This window comes from Molothrus ater, chromosome 8, assembly GCF_012460135.2.
Source record: "Molothrus ater isolate BHLD 08-10-18 breed brown headed cowbird chromosome 8, BPBGC_Mater_1.1, whole genome shotgun sequence".
Taxonomy (NCBI): Eukaryota; Metazoa; Chordata; class Aves; order Passeriformes; family Icteridae; genus Molothrus; species Molothrus ater.
Genome location: NC_050485.2, coordinates 13778231 through 13797491, shown reverse-complemented (window position 1 = coordinate 13797491; position 19261 = coordinate 13778231). Strand labels below are relative to the sequence as shown.

Sequence of the window (19261 nt, the reverse complement as noted above, 5' to 3'; positions counted from 1 at the left end):
CACACACTTGGCTAGATTTGGGAACCTTAGGCTAGCTTTGTTAATTACACTGCTTTCTAGCTGCTTGCAGCATTCTTGAGAATTGATTTCTTGTACTGTTCTTCAGGGGGAAAAGTTACCTTTAATCACTCAATAAAGTGAGCCAGACACTGAAGCACCGTTGAAAGTCAAATGAGAACAACATTGGGATAGTAAAAACTTCACACCTAACAAGTGGCAGTGTAGTACCCATGTGCAGCTCTGCCAGTGACCCAGTTCTGGACATCCCCTGGGGTCTGACACAGTTCTCAGTTAAGCCACCCAAAACCAGGCACTAAATTGCCTCATTTCCTACCAGCAGTAGAGCTAAGGTGAGTGAGTTAGCAGCTAGGCTCAAACTCACAGCAGGATAATCTGAATGAGGGGTTTGAAGCCACTACTCAGAAACAGAAATTACTTCAATGGAGGAACCAGCTTCATCTCAAGTTCCAAAAAAGTTATAAACAGAAGCAGGCACAAATTTTTACTTACTTTTTGAATCCGAAGTCTGGAATTAATTGTGTTAATTAATCCAGTGTCTTTCATCTACAGTAAATTTCATTAATGAAACATGATAAAGGAACTCCACTCATACAGCAACAGTGCAGAACAATTTGTTCCTCCCACTATCTAGGTTCTCAAAATTTCTGTCAACACCCTGTAAACAGGGTATTTGTAGCATGGTTAAGAGAGAAAATAGGAGAGGGAATTCTGTCCCATGACTAATGAGCTACTACTTTCTTTTACTTTGGATTGAGTATCTATAAATGTTTATATCACACCTCAAGTCAAAAAGAAGCATATTAGAATGAATTTATAATAGCCACATGCACTCATGAAAGATCCATGCTGTGTTTAATTGTGAGAAGCAGTTGTAGCAGCACTGGCAGAATGGCCATGGAATTACATATAGTTTAGATTTCAATCCTCTCCACTGTGGATTAAAAACTCTTGTGTATTTTATTATGGATGTTAATCTTGGATAGAGAGCTAGGGTTTGAAGCAGTCAGAACCAATGCCAATCAGTGTGCCAACTTGCATGGCTCTTTTGGAGCTTTTCAAAAGAGTCATGAGTTTGTGATTTGACTATTCTATTCACCGAAAGGCCAAGAAAAGAGGGAAGAACTGACCTTTCTGAAATTGAAAAGGGAAGGAAGCTGTCATTCCCTTAATATTTGCAAGGGAAGGGCAAATTTCTGTCTCCCTCACTCCACCCCATTCTGCCTCCATGCCAGCAGCACACAGTGCAGTGACACACGCAGGTTGGTTGCCTCAGTCACAGAAATCTCTTCCTTTCTCTACCATCTCCTACTGTTTATCTCCTGCAAGGAAAGCAGTTCAAGTGTCATGATCTGCTTCTAACTGGGTGAACTGGGATTAAGCTAAACCAGCAACATATTTTCTCTCAGCCTCATGCTTTCCCCCCTGCATGGCTACACACAATACCTGCTGGTACTCTGTTTGAGAGAGTTGTCTTTGCTTAGCAGGAAAATAGTATTACTTCAGAGGAGCTGTCAAACTAATAACTTGTAATCTTTTCCCTTGAGGCTAGATCAATAGGACTGCAGGTTCAATGCTTAGCAGAGCAAGAAGAAGGACCAATAAGGCATCCAGCTTCTGGGAAATCAGGGAAATTTACTGACCTCAGGTCTGCAAGTCTTTGCTGGGCTTTAAATAGATAAAATAATAAATATAACTCAGTCTGTTGTAAGCTGATGAAAAAATATACAGAAGCCTGTGAAAGAGAAAGCACATTCTTGTAAGCATGCAGGCAAAGGAACAAGAGCTGCAGGCATGGCTGATGGACACTTAGATATAGATAACAATAAGCAGGATATGAGCAATTCATCCAGGACTAACAAGGTTCTGCACAGGATACCTGGGGTATGCTAGAGGGGGTGATCAGGAAACAAACAGACACAGCACTTAAAGGTGCACAGTATGAGCTGAATGTCTTGTGCTGGTAGTGTCTGATATCTTAAGGTGCTTTGTGCATAGATAAACTCCAACAGACGCATCCACAATGCCACTGGAATGAGAAAGCATGATCCAGCAGGTAAGAACCAGACTACAGTACCTGGAAAGGGTGCCACTGCTCAGATTCAGGCTGCTGGACAGATGAATAAGGCCTTCTGCATTTGTTTTGGTCACCATCAAATAATCAGAATTCCTTTCAGTCTTACTATAAGCAACCTTTGGGATTTTTACTTGTGTGTAACACTCCCTATTTTGTGTAAAATGGGACTTTATATCTTTACATATGTTTTCTTCCAAATAAATCTTGCTCTTATATCACGTGGTTTTTATAAATGATTCTTCATATCTAAGCACTAACAGCAGAGCTTTCTGTCCAGACACACCTCTCTTTGTTTCATGCAATGTGATAAAGCCTGAAGGAGCTGCAGTAACAGAGAAATGTACTCACACCCAGACCAGCTCAAAATGGAGACAGAACTGTAATGAAAAAATGCAGGTAAATACTGTAAGCTGCCCTGATGGCTTACTGAGCAAGATCATAATTGCTTACAATGGCATGCTCTAACCATAGCAGATGGAGAAGAAAATCTTAAAAGTGTTTTAAGTGAAAGGGGAAGATGTCTTCAAAATGTAGAGTAATTTGATTTTCAATATTTTTTCAGTAAATTCACTTGGGAGTAAACTCTCTGAAAAAGTTGCTCAATATTCTTCACTTATGCAAAGAACTCTGTGACAAACTTGAAAAGCCTCTTTTAAAAAATTATTATTTTTAACTAACCCTGCACTGTCTGGGCTCTGTACCTGACCTGTTTGTGTCAGTGAAACTGTTAGCACACCACACCTGTTTCCCCTTTGTGCTCACTGTGTTCTTTATTATCTCTCATTCTAAATGTCTGCCATACCTGCCAAGAAAAATTGCTGCCTTCTATCTTCAGAACATGCCAAATCTTTAGAATATAGCTTCCAGTTAAAAAGCAGTCAAGAAGGACAATGTATTGTAAAAGAATAAGAAAGCTCATTTCACATTAGCAATTAGCCTATTTACATTAATTATTCAACTGCCTCATTCTACAATTTCCCTGCTGTTCTTTTGTGCTTCCTTTCTCCTTGCAGCCTGTTACAGCTCACATTACCTCACTTTGATACTTTGCTCCCTTTCAAGAGGAGCCATGAGTCTAAAACATTTATTTTGTTTGCTAATAACCTGTCTGCGTAGACACTTTGGAACTCTAATGGTGTAAGAAAAACAATTCCAAAGCCTTCAAAAGAACTGACAGACTGAAACAATCATTATGACCTAAGTGGAATGAATTAGTGTGTGAAGGATCAACTTATTTCTCAGAAAACAGAAAAACACCTCTCATTTCTTAAAAAAGAAGCCAAGAGCTGAATTGAAGCTGAGGAAGCATTTGAGTTTTTTCGTGTTATGGGTCTGACTGAGGACAAAAATAATCAAGTACCAGAATCCACCATAGGACTTCAACACTTAACTCCAAGTACTGTGTGATCTTTGAAAAATATTATCAGAATATTTTTGATAAATGTTTGATAAGAATATGTTCAGGAAATACAGAAAAAGGATGTTCCATCTCACAGGAAGCAAAAGAAGTAAAAATTATCATGACTCTAATAACAGCTCATGCTCATATCCACCCATGTAAAGAATATATATAAAACTACAAGGACAAACTGGCTCATGTCTGGCGCTGCATTAAAACCTGTATGTGTAGGTTATAAAAATTACTGCTTTATAATAATTCTGAATTAAAATTACAATAGTGTTACTATTTAAAGGCAATGGTACAAACCCAGCTTGAGCCAATCCTCAGTCCTTGAAATGCAAGACAGATTTTCCAGCCTCACAGAGGGTTTAGCAACCCCTCTGTATAATACACCAGAGGGCTCTCATTCATCCTGCAGCACCACTGTGACAGGAATATCATCCTGTGCCTCAATTCAGCAGTGGGGGAAAGCACAGGACTAAGCAGCCTCGGAATCTCCTGTGCTCTGTGTAACCACAGGATGGGGACAGCAGAGGTGACAGCTGAGCCTGCCTTCCCACTCAGGCCTAACTACTTCTCAACACACTTTCTAATGTAGGTTTATGTGATGAGAGTGTAATTTGGTGTCCAAACTTATTCCATGTCTATTCTTCCTGCCAAGATTCCCAATAAAGGTGACTTCCATCCCTACCTAATTTTTCTGAGAAAACCACACAGATTTGGGATGCTGATTGATACTAATTGAGTGTGGCATTACTTGTTTTACACAAAATCAACCAGGTGGCAATATCTGGCAGCCTGTGTTGACCTGGCTGTATCCCTGCAGCAACCACAAGCCACAAAGCCTACAGATATTTGAACTGCTGATCACAACTGTGTCCATCCTCTCTCAGAACTGACTGGCAGAGAAGAGAGAACTCTCTTTTTAATAAAGGAAGTAAGACATAATCTCTTCTAAATCAATCATCTTGAAAGAATCCTTTTTTTTAATCTTTCCCAGACAATGGTTCAAAATATTTTTTTACTTCTGTAACCCCTTTTTTAAATCTAACTTTCCCTTCTTCATTACTTGCCTAAATTAGAGAACTGGATCTGTCCTGCAAATGTATGCAACAGGTGCATTGATATTCACAATTTTCATATGAGTCAGGAATTCTCTGATTCCATTCCAGATGTTTCCCAGGCACAGAATGTTTTAGATACCAAGCCTTGCATATAGCTATTTTTTTTTTTTTTGCATCCTTTAATTCCTGTGGAAGACAGTGAAAAGCTCTCAGTGAATTCAGGAGATTTTTAACAAACTTTGTATCTTTTTATCATCAGCTACAATTCTAGAAGAGAAAAAAAAATCCCAGACCCCTAGGGCTCAGTTTACTTAAGCAGATAGTCTATGTGCACACTTTCTCAAATAGATGGAAAAACCTAGATAATGATAAAACAGTGAATTAGAAAATAGATCATTAATATCAAGAAGGCAATACTTCTGCTAGATTTACAACACTTGCTTTACATCTTCCTAAAATGCATTTATTGAAAAACTGACAAGCTCCTCTTCAAGAGCAGAAGAAAAAGCATGCTTTTGTGCTCAAAGCAGCAAACTTTGTTCACTGTTAGTGTTTTTCAAACAAACCACTGCCATTTCTGTGTCTTTTAAAAATATTACAACACAGACTACATGTTATATTTCCCACTATATGAAATATTCAGCTATATGAATATTCTGAGTGCCCTCGCTGTTGTTCAAGGACTCAGAATAATTAGACTTTCCTTTATTGAGAACACCTGATTTGCAGAACCATTATCACTCTTTTGGTGTGCTAGATTTTCCTCTTGAAACAAGTTTCTTCCTGAAAACAGCATTAGCCATCTGGGTTAAACCTTGTTCTGTAAACGTTTGCAACACATTCCTGATAAACTGAAAATTTTCTTCCCTGGCTCCCGTGACCTCAGAGATTATTCAGCTCCTGCATCTCTCAGAATTCTTTCAATCCATCCTTTGATCTGCTCTGATCAACTCCTCCTGACTTCCCCTGGTGAAATGGTTCTCCACAATAGCACCCATGCTCCTGCAATTACATTTTAAAGGTACAGCCTTTAGAGCAACTACCTCATGTTTCCAGATCTGTGATATCAGCCTCTGAACTTTCCTTTCAACCTGAAGGCAAGTGGAGATCTGATAGTACTGCAGCAGATGCTTGGCAAGCAAGCCCACAGCCACCCACAGACAGGCAGTGAATAAAATCTGTACTGTGCTCACAACACACCTGAGAGATCCCTGTTATATTGTGTATAAACAGCAACAATCATAAAAACATTGCTCTCAACTAAACCTGGGGAAATATTTTGCAATCAACACCCTCTGCAAAGACCAGCACCCCTATATTCTGAATAGAAAATAACCAAACACAGAACAAAGTATGTGAGGGTGAACAGTCTAACATCTGAAGTTAAAAATGTTAAAACTGTCAAAAGTAACAGCTGACAAACTAATTGGAATGGGAAAAAAAAGTTCAGAAGAAGATTGCAAGCATAAGAGAAAGGTTGAAAGACAAATGGAAGAGCAAATATGGAAATAATGCACACTTCAGCTACCAGCAACATTTTGTCAAATACTTAGGGGAGGAAGAGTCTTGAGATTTGCTGCCCTATGGAATTCTATCCCAAGTGTCTTATGCCTGCAGTAAACTGAAAACCACAGTTTGCTAATGTCTGTGATACTTTGGCAAAACTCTTCAACAGGTAGAAGGGGAAGACTGTATAGGGAAGACCGATATCTTTCCCTTTACTCAGCATGGATCCCAGAGGAGTTTGAAAAGAAAAATCCTATTCAAAGCTAAACTTAGAAAAACAAGGAATGTGTCCCCCTTTCCAGCCTGTTTGAGAGACAGCTCTCCCATCCTAAACACCAATTTATTTCCCTGCTTTCAAAGCATATCAGCAACTGCAATCTTGGCAAAGAATGCTCTTAATTTAAATGAAAAAAAACCTTTCATACAACTTGATACAACATTAGGATGACCATATAAGTTTGATTAATATGCTTATAGTCATCAATTAGCAGGTAGGAAATCAGAATACAACTATTAATTTTCTGGTTATCACATTGTACAGAATTTACCTTTAATTAAATTCAGACCAATTTCTTAGCTTTCGTAGTCAAACAATTAAATATTTCTTTTCACTCAAACCTAAGGAAACTATTAGACAATACAAAATAAATAGTCACTGATTAGATTCAATCCCAAGATAGTCCTGGTGACACCTTAATCACTGGCTCCAATTCTTCTTGGTTTTAATCGTTTGAGAATTGAGCATTGAGCACTGTGGCCACAAAGTGGGCATAAGCTACTTAAAAAAAAACGTTCATTGCTTCACAACCCAAATGAAGTAAAGATAATTTTATGATTTAGGACAGAATTCAAGTTGAGTTTAATTTATATAAAACATTTGAAAATAGATACTTTTTTTTTCTTTGCAAACTTAAGAAAATCATTCTAGATTAGAAGGGCAAATGAACTGGGTTTTGGCAGGGATCTATTATTCAAACAGAGGAAAAAATAACTGAGTTTACATCCAGAATTCAGCTGTATGTTACAATTTGTATCCTTAACATCAATTTTTTAAATGAAGAAAACAGTAAAGCCTGTTTCAAATGAGCTAAAAAACATCTGCTGAAATTTAGATAACTGATGATGATTTCAAGAGACAAATAGAGATGGATGAAGTTGAAGCTGATATTTATTTAAGAACTTCTTGTGAATAAAGAAAGAAATGCTCTGATTTGAAAGAGCTTTTGTTACTACAGATTTTACTACCCTGCTTCAAATGAAACATTTTATAGTGATTCTTCAAATGAAGACAAAAGGAAAACTTCAGGTACATTAAGCAAGCCATATGTTACCGTGTTTCATGTACCATGAAAATGCCTCAGACAATGTGTATTTTTAAACAGAATCCAGATTGGTTTGATGACTTAAAGTGGAAAATAAGCCAAATATATGAGGATAAAGACATTTGCATTATGATTCGTACTTTGCTACTTTAGCTACATACATCTGTCTCAAAGCTTCATCTCTGCATAACTAGAATAAGTTATATGTCCACAGCACAATTTGAAGACAGTGAATCAGCTAATGCTTAACTTCAGCTAAAAAGCTGAACAGCCTGACAGTCAAAGCAGGCAAGCCAAGCTCCACTGACCCTGGCCAAAACATGTAATTCTGTAATAAACTGGTATCTACTTTTTCAGTACTGCTGTAATAGCTCTCTTAGTGCATTGCATTCAAAAAACCCTTAACGTGAGGCAGAATATTAAACTCCCATTTTGTGGTCCAAAACTGAGATATAAGAAAATACAGAAGTTGCTCAAGGATGTGAAGGACCTGATTATACCTGCTGTGAGAGATGCTTGAGGTGAACCAGTGAATCGAGTTGTCAGCTGTAATTCTGGGCTTTGCAGAATGGCTTTCATTTGTACTGCCAATTTCTTATACGAGTCAAATATATTCTGCTGCATATTTGCTCATAGACAAAAATAATTCATAATGTATCCTGATTCCCTGAATACAATACAGAATAACAAGAGGCCCAGGATTCAGACTCGATGATCCTTGTGGGTCCCTTCCAACTCAGCAGGATCCGTGATTGTGTTTGTTTGGCTTTCCTCAGATTTTTTGTCCATTACAAACAGTAACACAGACAGCAGCTAACACTACCAAACACTAATTATTGCACGTGTAAGAGCCTCTTTAGATTCCACCACTGCAGTAGAGTTACAAGGCGGCTGAGTTGCTCACAATTTACAATTGTTACAATTAATCTGACCAGAGCTGCAAAAGCCGGAACAACTCATGCAGCAAATAGGTACCAAAACAGCACATACAGGAGTCCCTGCAAAGAAAACAACTGAGCTTTAGGCTGGGAGTGTAACTTGACTGTCTTTGTCTGGCTCTTTGAATGAGAGAAGGAAAAATTAGGTACTTTGCTCACTTTTATAAGTCATTGCATTCAGTTTCTCAAGATATGAAGAGCATGATCTGGGAAATTAATAAATGATCAAGAATGTCTAAATCCTTTCAGTGATTAACAAACTAATCCAAAAGCCACCAAAATTAGTAGAAAGACTGCACATGCATTGGCTCAAGCCTAGATACCTCCTTTTACAGAAACATCCTGGTTGGAAGCACGTCTGGCAAATGTCCACAAATGAAATTTTAATCAGTTTGTCTTTCAGAAAGCAACCATACCTAATATCTTCCCTAAGGAAACACACAACACTGTCTGCATCACTGTTTGTAAGAAATGAAAGTATTTAGAATTTACAAGCTGTACATGACTGACTTCAGTGTCTTTGACCAATTGAGCCAATGAAAATAGTAGCTTGTTGATGTCTTTTAACACATAAGGTTTTGTGTATCATAAACAGAAATCTGAAATACATGAAACACTACACTTATTCAAAAATCTTCCTTGCCTGACTCACTTCAGAACACCCACACATCATCATCCTAGCCTTAGAGAATCATGAATGAGATGAGGGTCAGCTCAGTGCTTTGAACAAAGCAATAGACTCATCAAAAGCAGCAATGAAAAAAAAACAGATTTAACTTTAAAGTCTTGCTGGTCCTTCAATTATGTCAGCTATTAAACCAGAACTTTTTTTTCATGTCTAAGAATACTGAATATAAAGATCATTGCTAATACCTATGAAAATAAGACATCTTACCTGTGAATTTGATATCAAAGATTCAGCTGCATTGCTAACATTATACAAAGCAAAAGTCTCAGAGATGCTAGCAACTCCAGCAGATAAGACAGCAAATTTTGGATCTGCATATGTCCCATTTCAGGAAAACTGCCTAAAATTATACACTCTCAATTATTTTTGAGGAATAAAAAAATTTGTTTTGAAAAGAAAGCAAGAAACAAAAAATACTCCCCCTGTTTATAAAGTAAAACAATGATTAAAAAGATATGAGCTCAAGTCATTCTTTGCAAATCTTGCAAGAGCTTGAACCTCAGTCATCTACCTACCACATCATTGCAGTATTTTCCAGTTAATTTTGGAGCTCTTCTCACCCTATCTTGGTTTCAGTACTCTCGCTTGACTTGCTATTTTGCAGCAAGTATATTTTGGCCCAAATATTCCTGAATAAAACTTTGGTGATATGAGTCCCACATTAGTCTACTTAATTAGTAAATATAAAACAGGAAAATTGTATGCTAATAGTAGGAAAGATGCAAAAGTCTTGTTTTAACAGGCACTTGGTTTCACCTTATCAGTAACCTTTTTTTTTTTTGGGATGGAAGCTGGCAAGATTAATTTCCCAAGCAGATGCTCACAGCCCTGTTATACACAAAATGAGAGATGAAGGAATTACCATGGAACCACTGAGCAATCCTGTTGGTGCTCCTCTCAAAGCCAGCCCGCCGAGGGATCTGCTCCTCCTTGAACCAGCGGATGATGACGTCTCGGGAGAAGGGCCGAGCAGGGCGCTCCCAGATGTTACTGCACACAGGGTACAGCAGGGTGGGAAAACAAGGGACAGCATAAATAATAGTCTCTTTTATATATTGATAAAGCATACAGCTGCAAAATGGTCAGTGTAACTTCTGCTCAGTACAACTCACTGAATAACTTTCTAAAATTTATTAAATTTACTTCGTGTTTTTATGGAAACCACAGTAGTGTTTCTACTGTGGTTTCCATAAAAACATTTTCTTACAGAACTTAAACTGAAAAAACAATTTTCTATAATGGACATTTCAGTCAGCTTTCCTTTTCCAGCTCATTTTTATTCCAATGTAAATATTGACAAGCAACTCTTTTTTCTTGAGTATATTCCTTTTTACTGGCAAAAAAATCTAAATCACTATCAGCTATAATACACTGTGTCTCCAAACAGGAAGCAGTAAATTCAATAGAGGGAATGTTTAGTTTAAACTTTTATGTTTCCTTTGCATTCTCTGCTTGACAGTCTGCCTTACTCTTTCTACTACTTTCTATGTGTTTTAGTTAGTAGGAATCATCCTCCAGTTTAATTCTTCTCCTCTCCTGCAATTAATTGTGCTCCCTAAACAGCCAAATGAAAGATTAAAAAATACCAAAGATACTTGGTTTTGCCTGAAAAAATACCACAAAAAACTAAAAGCCTCTGAAACTTAGGACTGCTGTCTGTAAAAAAAAAAAAAAAAAGAAAGAAAGAAAAAAAAATCTGTTAAGCAGCAGGCAGTTTTAGGCTTGAGGCTTAAGACATTTGTCCATTTGACTTCAGCCTCACATACTGATCTGATACTGTCTTCTCAAGGAGTCATCTCTGTGTGAATTCTAAGAAATCAGCCTGAAGATAAATGACATTTAGTTTGCATCAAATACGTTTTTCTTTTCTTTTAAACATTCTTTTTTCTGATCACAAGGAAATAGCAAGACTGAGGACTCCCAAAACCAGAAGAACAGCTTGTTGAAATGGTAGGGATTGGAGAGGGAGCAATCCAAGAGAAAACTGTTTCAAAACCACTCCAGCACAAACCAACCTGGACGCTGCAGGAGACAGCAAAGGACTCGCACTGTTGTTGTTCAGTTTGATGTCCTGATCATTGCTCAGGTTTGTCCCCTGGAACAAATGACTCAGGCCAGCCACCCTTCCCTTCTGGATGGCGCGCAGGGACTGCCGTCGGTACTCGTCCCGCGCCCTGCGCGCTTTGTGGCTCCTCTCCTCGTCGGCAGCCTTGGAGCGGCGCACTGGGTGGAATGAATGGGAGGAGAGATTGAGGATTACCAACAGCCGTGGAGCCCTCTGCTTACAGAGCAGCTTAGTGCCCTTATTCCTACATGAGCTGGTTTTAAGAGTGTATAAATTACAACGCATTACAGAAGGCAGTTAACTGGATGGCTTCCCTGATGCTTCAAACACAGGCCCACCTCTAGAAGGAGCCTCAAATTATCAATGATCTGACCACTACTGGCAATTACTGAGCTTCTACATGTTGTGATTAAATCTGACACTTCTTTTGGCTGTAAGAGAAATTCTGCTTGGGGATATCTTTTCCCCTGGAAGTGCACCAAGTTCTATGTTTCAAGAAAGGATGTTAATTACTGCTTTAAATTAAGTCTGTGTCTAACAGTGTTCTTGGCCACTATGAACATAACTAGAATTGAAGAGTCAACTCCGAAAATTTACCATTATAAAAACTGACATGTAGGTTGCGCTTTGTCAGTGCTGTTTGCTTTCTGAAAGGCCTATGCTATCTTTGTCATGGTACTTATAGTCACAGACATTTCCAACTTGAAATTTGCAGTCTAAAAATGGTTTCAGTAACAATGGATAAATTAACAGCCATTGGAAAGGGCATGTTGATGCTATGGATGGGGCTGCCTCACATTTCAGTCTCTGAAATTGCATATGGAAAGCCAGAACTTGTACTGGAAGGTTTAATACACACCTAACCATGGCACTGACCAGGGAGCTACCCATTTCTGTAACCTGCAATGAGACTGCTGTTCTGGCCACTGTGGCTCAGACATCTTTCACTAAAGCTTCTTCATTTTAATGTTCCAACAATCCTGTCTTTGACATGGTATAACTTAAACGCACCAAGAATTCTACTGCAAATATTCGTCATCTATCAGCTCTTTTCTGGTACCTCAAGCCCTATTTGGATGATGTTTTTGAACAAATAACTGCAGGCAGGCAAATTATTGCAGTGCAAAACAAACCTTTAACATGCAGTGAAGCAAATATTAAAGAAGCTAGCTATGGCCTCCAGTAGCAATTATCAATCTTACCATGACTATCCTGGCTCAGATCATACCCAGTTCATAAAGTGAACACTCCATTTCCTACTCCCCTGTGACTGTACCTTTGACTAGGAATGCATGATATAATACCAGACAGCTGCATTTCATTAGTCTGCTTGCATCTCTCTGGTTTACACTCCCAGTTTAAAGCAAGCAGAAGTATAACTGGATTTAACTCCCAAATTCTAAGAAGGTTTAATGGAATCAAGAAATAAAAGCACTTAAAGCCAAATGAAATGAAATAAAACCTTGCAGGCAAATGAGGGAAAGTGAAAAGACCTTTAAGCTGAGAATTATATAATAATATTAAGCTGAGAATTATATAATAATATAAGCAGGAAGATTTGCAGGACTAAAAGCTCATCAAGATAGCATAATAAACGAGTCATAGATGCTTCATGTGTATACAACTGGCAGGATTCCAGTTTCACTTAACTACATACCCTGCAGTTTTGGCTAAACACAGTAACAAACAAATGCACAGTACAGGAAACATAAGTAACAGACTACTATTTGTCTTAGAGATCATTATTTTTAAGGGTAGATAATGTCATTTACATATAGTGCTTCAATGGCTCCAGTATTTCTGTGATTTATCCCTTATAAAGCCACTCATAATGGTCACTTTAAAGATGAACTTTGTGCTTGCAGCACAAGGAGAGACTGCAAGGAAGATGAGTGTTATGCAACTTTGCAAGACATCTAGAAACCCTCCACTGTTTGCCACCATCACAATATTCACTTTGAGGGCAGAATGTCTGGAGCTTTCTGGAACTCTTTTCCACTGATGTACAGGCTGCCTGGCAATGAGAAAGGTAAGATATCATGTCCCTCTTTCCTCAATAATAGGCACTCTTTTCAATAGTCATTCCTATTGTATTTTTGCCAGCCAACAAATCTGTACCATCAGAAGTCAGTGACCCAGACTATATTTTCCCAAACTACCAAACTTTAGTACTTCTTATCACAAAATGTATGACATGAGGTAGCATACTTAAATATCAATAGCAACTGTTAAATATCAATATTCAGAAAACCTTGTGAAAGTGTGACATGTAGCCCTCTCTATGCAGACATGTACATGTATGTATGTGTGTTTAAATTTATGTACATGCTCATACATGTGTGTATGTGTCTGTGTACACATAAGGATAGGGAAGGCTGCATATAGATACTGAGATTTTATATACAAAATCATCTCTTTCATGTTATGAAGAATTTTTATTGAAATTTCTCAGTGGAGGTATCTGAATTGTATCACTAATCATAGGGATACATAGGATCTCTTAATCCATTTTTCTCATTACTGGACTCTTGATTTTCTCCCTCTCCCCCTCCTTGTAGTTACTCCCAAAAACATCCTTCTCTTTCCTCTACCTTTAGATGTTGTCTAGTACAGCTTCAACTGTGGACCTGTGTTCCTAGGTTGTCCTAAGTTTCTTTTAATCTCTGATTGTTCAAGGGGCGTTTTGAGCAAATAATGACAGTCACTGGTATCAATAACCACCATATTTGGTGACTAGAAACAGTATTGGGAATAAAGCCATCACAGTCAGGAATCTACAGAAAAGTTTATCACTACACCCCAGACAAAATGATATATACCACATGAACCATCCTCCCATACTGACACTTCCCACAAATTTATGTATCTTGAGAAAGTCATTTAGAGTCTGAAGATAAATCTGGGTATATTTTTGTAGAAGGTTTTTCTTACAATAGAATTTCATTACTATTCATATTTTTCTTTATGGCTTAGAACCATCTCACTAGGAGGGAGAACTTTACATCTGGATCAAGTCTAGCACAAATATTTTAAGATAGAAGAAGCCAAAATTCTACATTACTTTTATTCTTAGACATATCATAACCTTTCCAGTAACAAGAAAGCAAAAGTATTCAGGACTTCTAGTACTGACTTAAGTAGAAACAGATTCATTTTCTTAGCTGGCTGTCCCTTTACAGTAATTTACTTCTGGCATGACCCCAGTGAAAAACACTAGTAGTGTAGTCAGTCAGTATTCTCAGTGGGGAGATTAGATATCTGGAAAAAAACCTAAAAGCTCTGATCACCATAACAGATCCATATATCTAGCATAAAGAATTACTACAAATAATAATCTATAATTACATATTTCTTTTATTTCATGGAATAATGCAAGGACTGACAAGATGGGGAAATTAGGAATTTGTCAAGCCCATGGGAGATTTACAGTTCAGCAGGTCCTGTAAGACCAGCTCCAAGACCAGTTTTCTCTTCTGGTGTTGGTGGTACCAACTACAGGTACATCCTCTGGTGCTCATAAAATGAAGAAATTTTGGCCCTTCTGGAACTGGAACTTGTGTAGAAATGCCTGAGCTGCTCAGAGAGGTGTGTACCACTGTGACTGCAGCCCCAGCACAGCAGGCCAAAAATGGGTGACCAAGCCCTCCTGGAAAACTGGTGAATACATCCAAGACTGGACCATGCTGCCACCATTGTCTGGTTGTCAATACTAGAAATGAACAGTTCTAGTAAAAAGCCAGCTCAGAGACATCTCTGTGAAATGCAGTGTGAACATCCTCTTACCAACAAAGAGCAAACCACAAAGCTGGGTATGCAGGGGCTCTTTGGGTCCTGGAGGGGTTGGCTTGGGATCACCTTGTTTTCCATGAACAGTTTTTGAGAATCTGTTCTTTCTCTATGCTAACTTAAGGTGCCTTTTGTCTTCTATATTTTCTTCGGGAAATCCCTATTAGCAGTCCTGGCAAAGTTCTAATACCAAATATTTTGATATAGATGAATATTAATTCATACTACGCTGCTGCTGAACTTGATCAAATAGTTTGTCAAAGACTAAGACCTCTCAATTTTTTATAATCTCTTTTCTAAATCAATCTATTTTTGATTTACAGTCAGATATGTGAAAGCGTGAAAAAAACCCAAACATATGCTATGAATATCCATTGTAATTTTAAATTTTTTTTGTCTAAGCTTTCCCCTTGTTAAAAATTCTTGGAAGCTTGTTTATGAGCTGTTCAAATTGACTAACTAATAGATAAAATTCAATCTTCAGATTTTCTGAGTGCACATACAAATCACTCAGTGTTTTTTTCCCTTTCCTAAGTGGAAAATATAACTTCCCACAAATACTCTGCAATATGGCTTCAGTTCAGCAATCTTATCTAAAAGCATATGAATATTCTCATTCCTATTCAACAATGCACTGCGAGACCTATTGGAGTTCAGAGGGCACATGTATATGTAAGGTTGAGCACTTGCTTAGTTAATGCATAGCTGAACTGGGGACCACTCACTTTAAAATTCAGCATTTTATCAATGTTCCTGCGGTAAACTCACTTGAACTTTTGGGGAACATAAATACCCAATGAATTTCTTTAAAAGTCAGGCAAAAACAAATCCATAGACACATTCATAGAAGAACATAAAAATACAACAATATAAAAGAAGCTATAATGAGTCAGCCTCGTATCCTTCTTCCAAGACAGACCAAAAGTAGGTACTCAGGGAAAGGCAAAAGAATAGATCAACTCACTCATCTCTGTCTTCATTTCTACTGGAATAATTCTTTTCTGGAGATGAATAAAGCTGGTCAGATGGCATCTGAGCACTTCCCTACCTGACGCAGTTTGCAGGGCTTTGTAAGTGTATTAACAGAATGCCTTTTACAATATTCAATCAGATGAATATTTGTGCTACAGATTTTCCTATCATGCTTCACAGATTCTTTTTTTGCTTTCTCAAAGAGAGATCACACTTAAACTAGAAACCTGAAAATGAGACAGCACACTAGAAATGTCCAAAACTAATGAGAATATGTAGAATATGTACCCTCTGCTATCCAAGTTTAGTTTTGTGTTTCAGTTTTAAAAATAAGAGTTTTGAACAGTAGACTCTTTGAATAAATCTTCCACAAGTCATCTTTTCACTTGCCAACCAATATCCCTGCTCAACTTACTAACTTACAACTGCCCTCTAAAATGCCCCAATATAAATCTTTTATATGAAATCAAAGTGTGTAATTGCTCTTACAACATAATTTTTCCCTTTTAGCACTGATTTCCCAAATTGTTCTACACTTGTTATTTCATATATGAAAAGCCCTAAAATCATGTATTTCAGTTAACACAGTAGTTCTATGGGCCATTATTGTTCTCTGGCAAACAGCAGAAGCAAACTGAACTGAACAACAGAAACTAATATTAGCACCACTTTGCTTATTGCCTTGGCAATAAACAGCTGAGGGATAATGTGATGAGGAGAGATGAATCCCCATCACATTCTGAATTCCATCTACTAAACAAATTAGTAGTGTCATCAATATAATTGCTACATTCCTGTCCCCAATACCTGCTCTAGCACTACTGTTCCACTGAGCCCCAGCTCTGTGGAACAGGACAGGGCTCACTTCAAGGAGGTAAGAGCCAAAGGAGCCTGGCCTTGTTCCTAATAGACAATATGGTCTCCACTGCAGGTTTGCAGTGGCAAAAAATGTAAATACTACATCTACCTGTAATTCTCTCATGCATTCATGCATTTATTTATTGCTTAGAAAAGCTGACTCATGGACAGCTTTGCCTAACTTCACTACATTTCCTCTCAGTGTCCCAAAGGAATATTGCAGACAAAATTGAAGGATTATCATAAAAAGAAAAATATATCTGGAAATAAAAAATGAAAAATCTGGTGAGCCTGAGGTACTACCTAATTTCATAGCAATTTTAGATGTTCCCACTTCCAAATATTTGTTGCTATCTGCTGCACATTTTGGCTCCTGCAGTAAAGTTAAGGAAATGGAAGATGTTAATACACCTGAAGAAACTCAGTGCAAAGTTTGATAGCACAGTCTAAACCAGACAGCAACTGGTCTCAGAGAAGGCATGAACACTGCATCTTCCTATCTTCAGTTGTTGCACCCATTTGCTAATGGAGCACAGTTCTGATCCCTCAAACCAACAGGGATAAATTGAGAGTCTGAGATAAGCATAAGAGGATAAACAAGGATATGGAACACTCCAGTCATTAGTCTGCAGTTAGTTTAATGCTAAATCAATTACTGCTAACAGCATAACTCTGGCAGCACAGAATTTATAGCAGGCTGCAAACCCAGCAGCAGGAGAGAAGGTGCTGAGGCAGAGCAGCTGCTGGTGACCAGGCTCAGCAGCTCTGAGCCACCTGAGCTGGTCTCAGTCACCTCTGGCTAAGAGACAGGCCTGCAGGTACTGAGGCACACAGACTGGAGGTGATAGAATTCCTCCAGAGCATACAGAATACCCCAGAGCTTCCACAAGAAAAAGTACTGGTGGCAGAACATCTCCTCCAGCATGTGATGCAGTCACAAGTGTTTTAACAGACCAAAAATGCCATTACAGAACTCCTGGTCAAAACTTTCCATAGCTTATTCCTTTTCCTCCCTCCCTTCTCCCATAATTATTCTACTGCATTTTTTGAATTATTCCACTGCATTTTTGATGTCTATCCCTGCACAAACAGCATTCCTCAAGAAAACAGAGGCAACAATTTAAAATATCAGCTACTTCATTAATGCAATAGTAAGAAAATGATAGCTGGTTTTAGTAGTGTTTGTAGTATTTTGTTTTATTTCAATGCAAAGGTAACCTGGATTACTTTTTTTCTTCTAACATTATGATTGAAATGTATTTTCTTTCCTTATATAGTACGAAAGAAATCCTTAAGTACATGACACCATCCTCTATGCTGGGTTGCCAGCTGATGCTGATTTTCTGCAGACCTAAAGGGCAACTTTTCCTGAACTCACTTTACTCTCACATACCCAAAATACAGAAAGTTAGTTTTCCTTTCCATATAAACATGTACACCTGGATTTGGATAATTCTCCAGAAAATAATTATCTTTATTGACAGGGTGATATGCAGAGGTTTTGTTGGTCAAAATTAACATACTCTGTTATGAGCTTGGAAAATGGCACCAGTGTATCATATAGATTTAATTCATCTTGTACAGAATGATTCATTATCAGATCAATTCCAGGTAATAGCACTACAGTAATTAGTCCTCAGGAATTAATGAAGTGATGACTAAAGCCATAAAATAAACTAATTGTATATTTTGAAATTTATTCATAATGTGGGCCATTATTTATCTACAGTATTAGTGTATACATCCATATAATATTACAGTTGTTTTGTTCCTTATACACATTTTAAAATCACCAAAAAATGAAATTAATTACAATTATGATAGTCATAAAGAATTTCAGGGTATCTAAAAAGGAACAGTACTTCCATAGAATGAGATCATCATCATCAGGTGTTTTTTAAGAGTAACAATCTAAGTATGATTTACTGTAATCTTTTGGAATGAAGTGAGTTTCAGCATTGATATCATAGCTTCACCCTACTACCATATGGAAGCAATTAAAATACTGATGAAGACAGATTCTATCTCTTCAAAGATAGCTGAGGACAAGCTGTCAAAATAACTATGCCCTGAGTTATTATTACTAAGCCAAAAATGTTTATTAAGTACATTAGACAGAATTTAATGATCTCAGTCATTGTACACAAAAACTTTTCTATAAGGCATTGACACACATTCAGGAAGAAATCCAAAACTCCTGTTTGTAATTTTAAGCTGGCAATTTCCACCAATATAATACATCACTTTGTATTGCTCTAGGTAGAAGATTTTTTGGCCACACCGTCTCCATTCTGCAAGTGTCCTTTTATCTGCTTTCAGAAATGCATGATTGCTGTGAAGGTAATTTTACTCACACTGTTCTTCCCACTCCTGGTCATCATCGCTGTGCTGACTGTGCTGCTGAGCTTGCTTCAGGCTCAGGTACAGCTCCTTTGCCCGGATTTCTTCCTGCTGCCTGATTAGCTCCTCACCTTTCTGTCTTTCCTCTTCTTCTCTTTTCTAGAGAAAATGAAGCCAGAAGTGACTAAAGAGGAAGAATGTGCCAAAAGTTGAGACATTGCTTCA

At 37.8% G+C, this 19261-nt stretch overlaps 1 protein-coding gene across 1 annotated transcript in view; it reads right to left on the bottom strand.

The window, feature by feature from the left end:
- The window catches only part of SH2D4B (SH2 domain containing 4B), a 56979-nt gene that overhangs the window by 15979 nt on the left and 21739 nt on the right, over nucleotides 1-19261 (bottom strand). Inside the window, exons 4-6 of the mRNA XM_036385868.1 lie at nucleotides 19051-19195; nucleotides 11031-11238; nucleotides 9878-10005 (exon numbers count right to left, since the gene is read on the bottom strand). Of these exons, the coding sequence (XP_036241761.1) occupies nucleotides 9878-10005; nucleotides 11031-11238; nucleotides 19051-19195 (481 nt within the window). The remainder of the gene's footprint in view (nucleotides 1-9877; nucleotides 10006-11030; nucleotides 11239-19050; nucleotides 19196-19261) is intronic.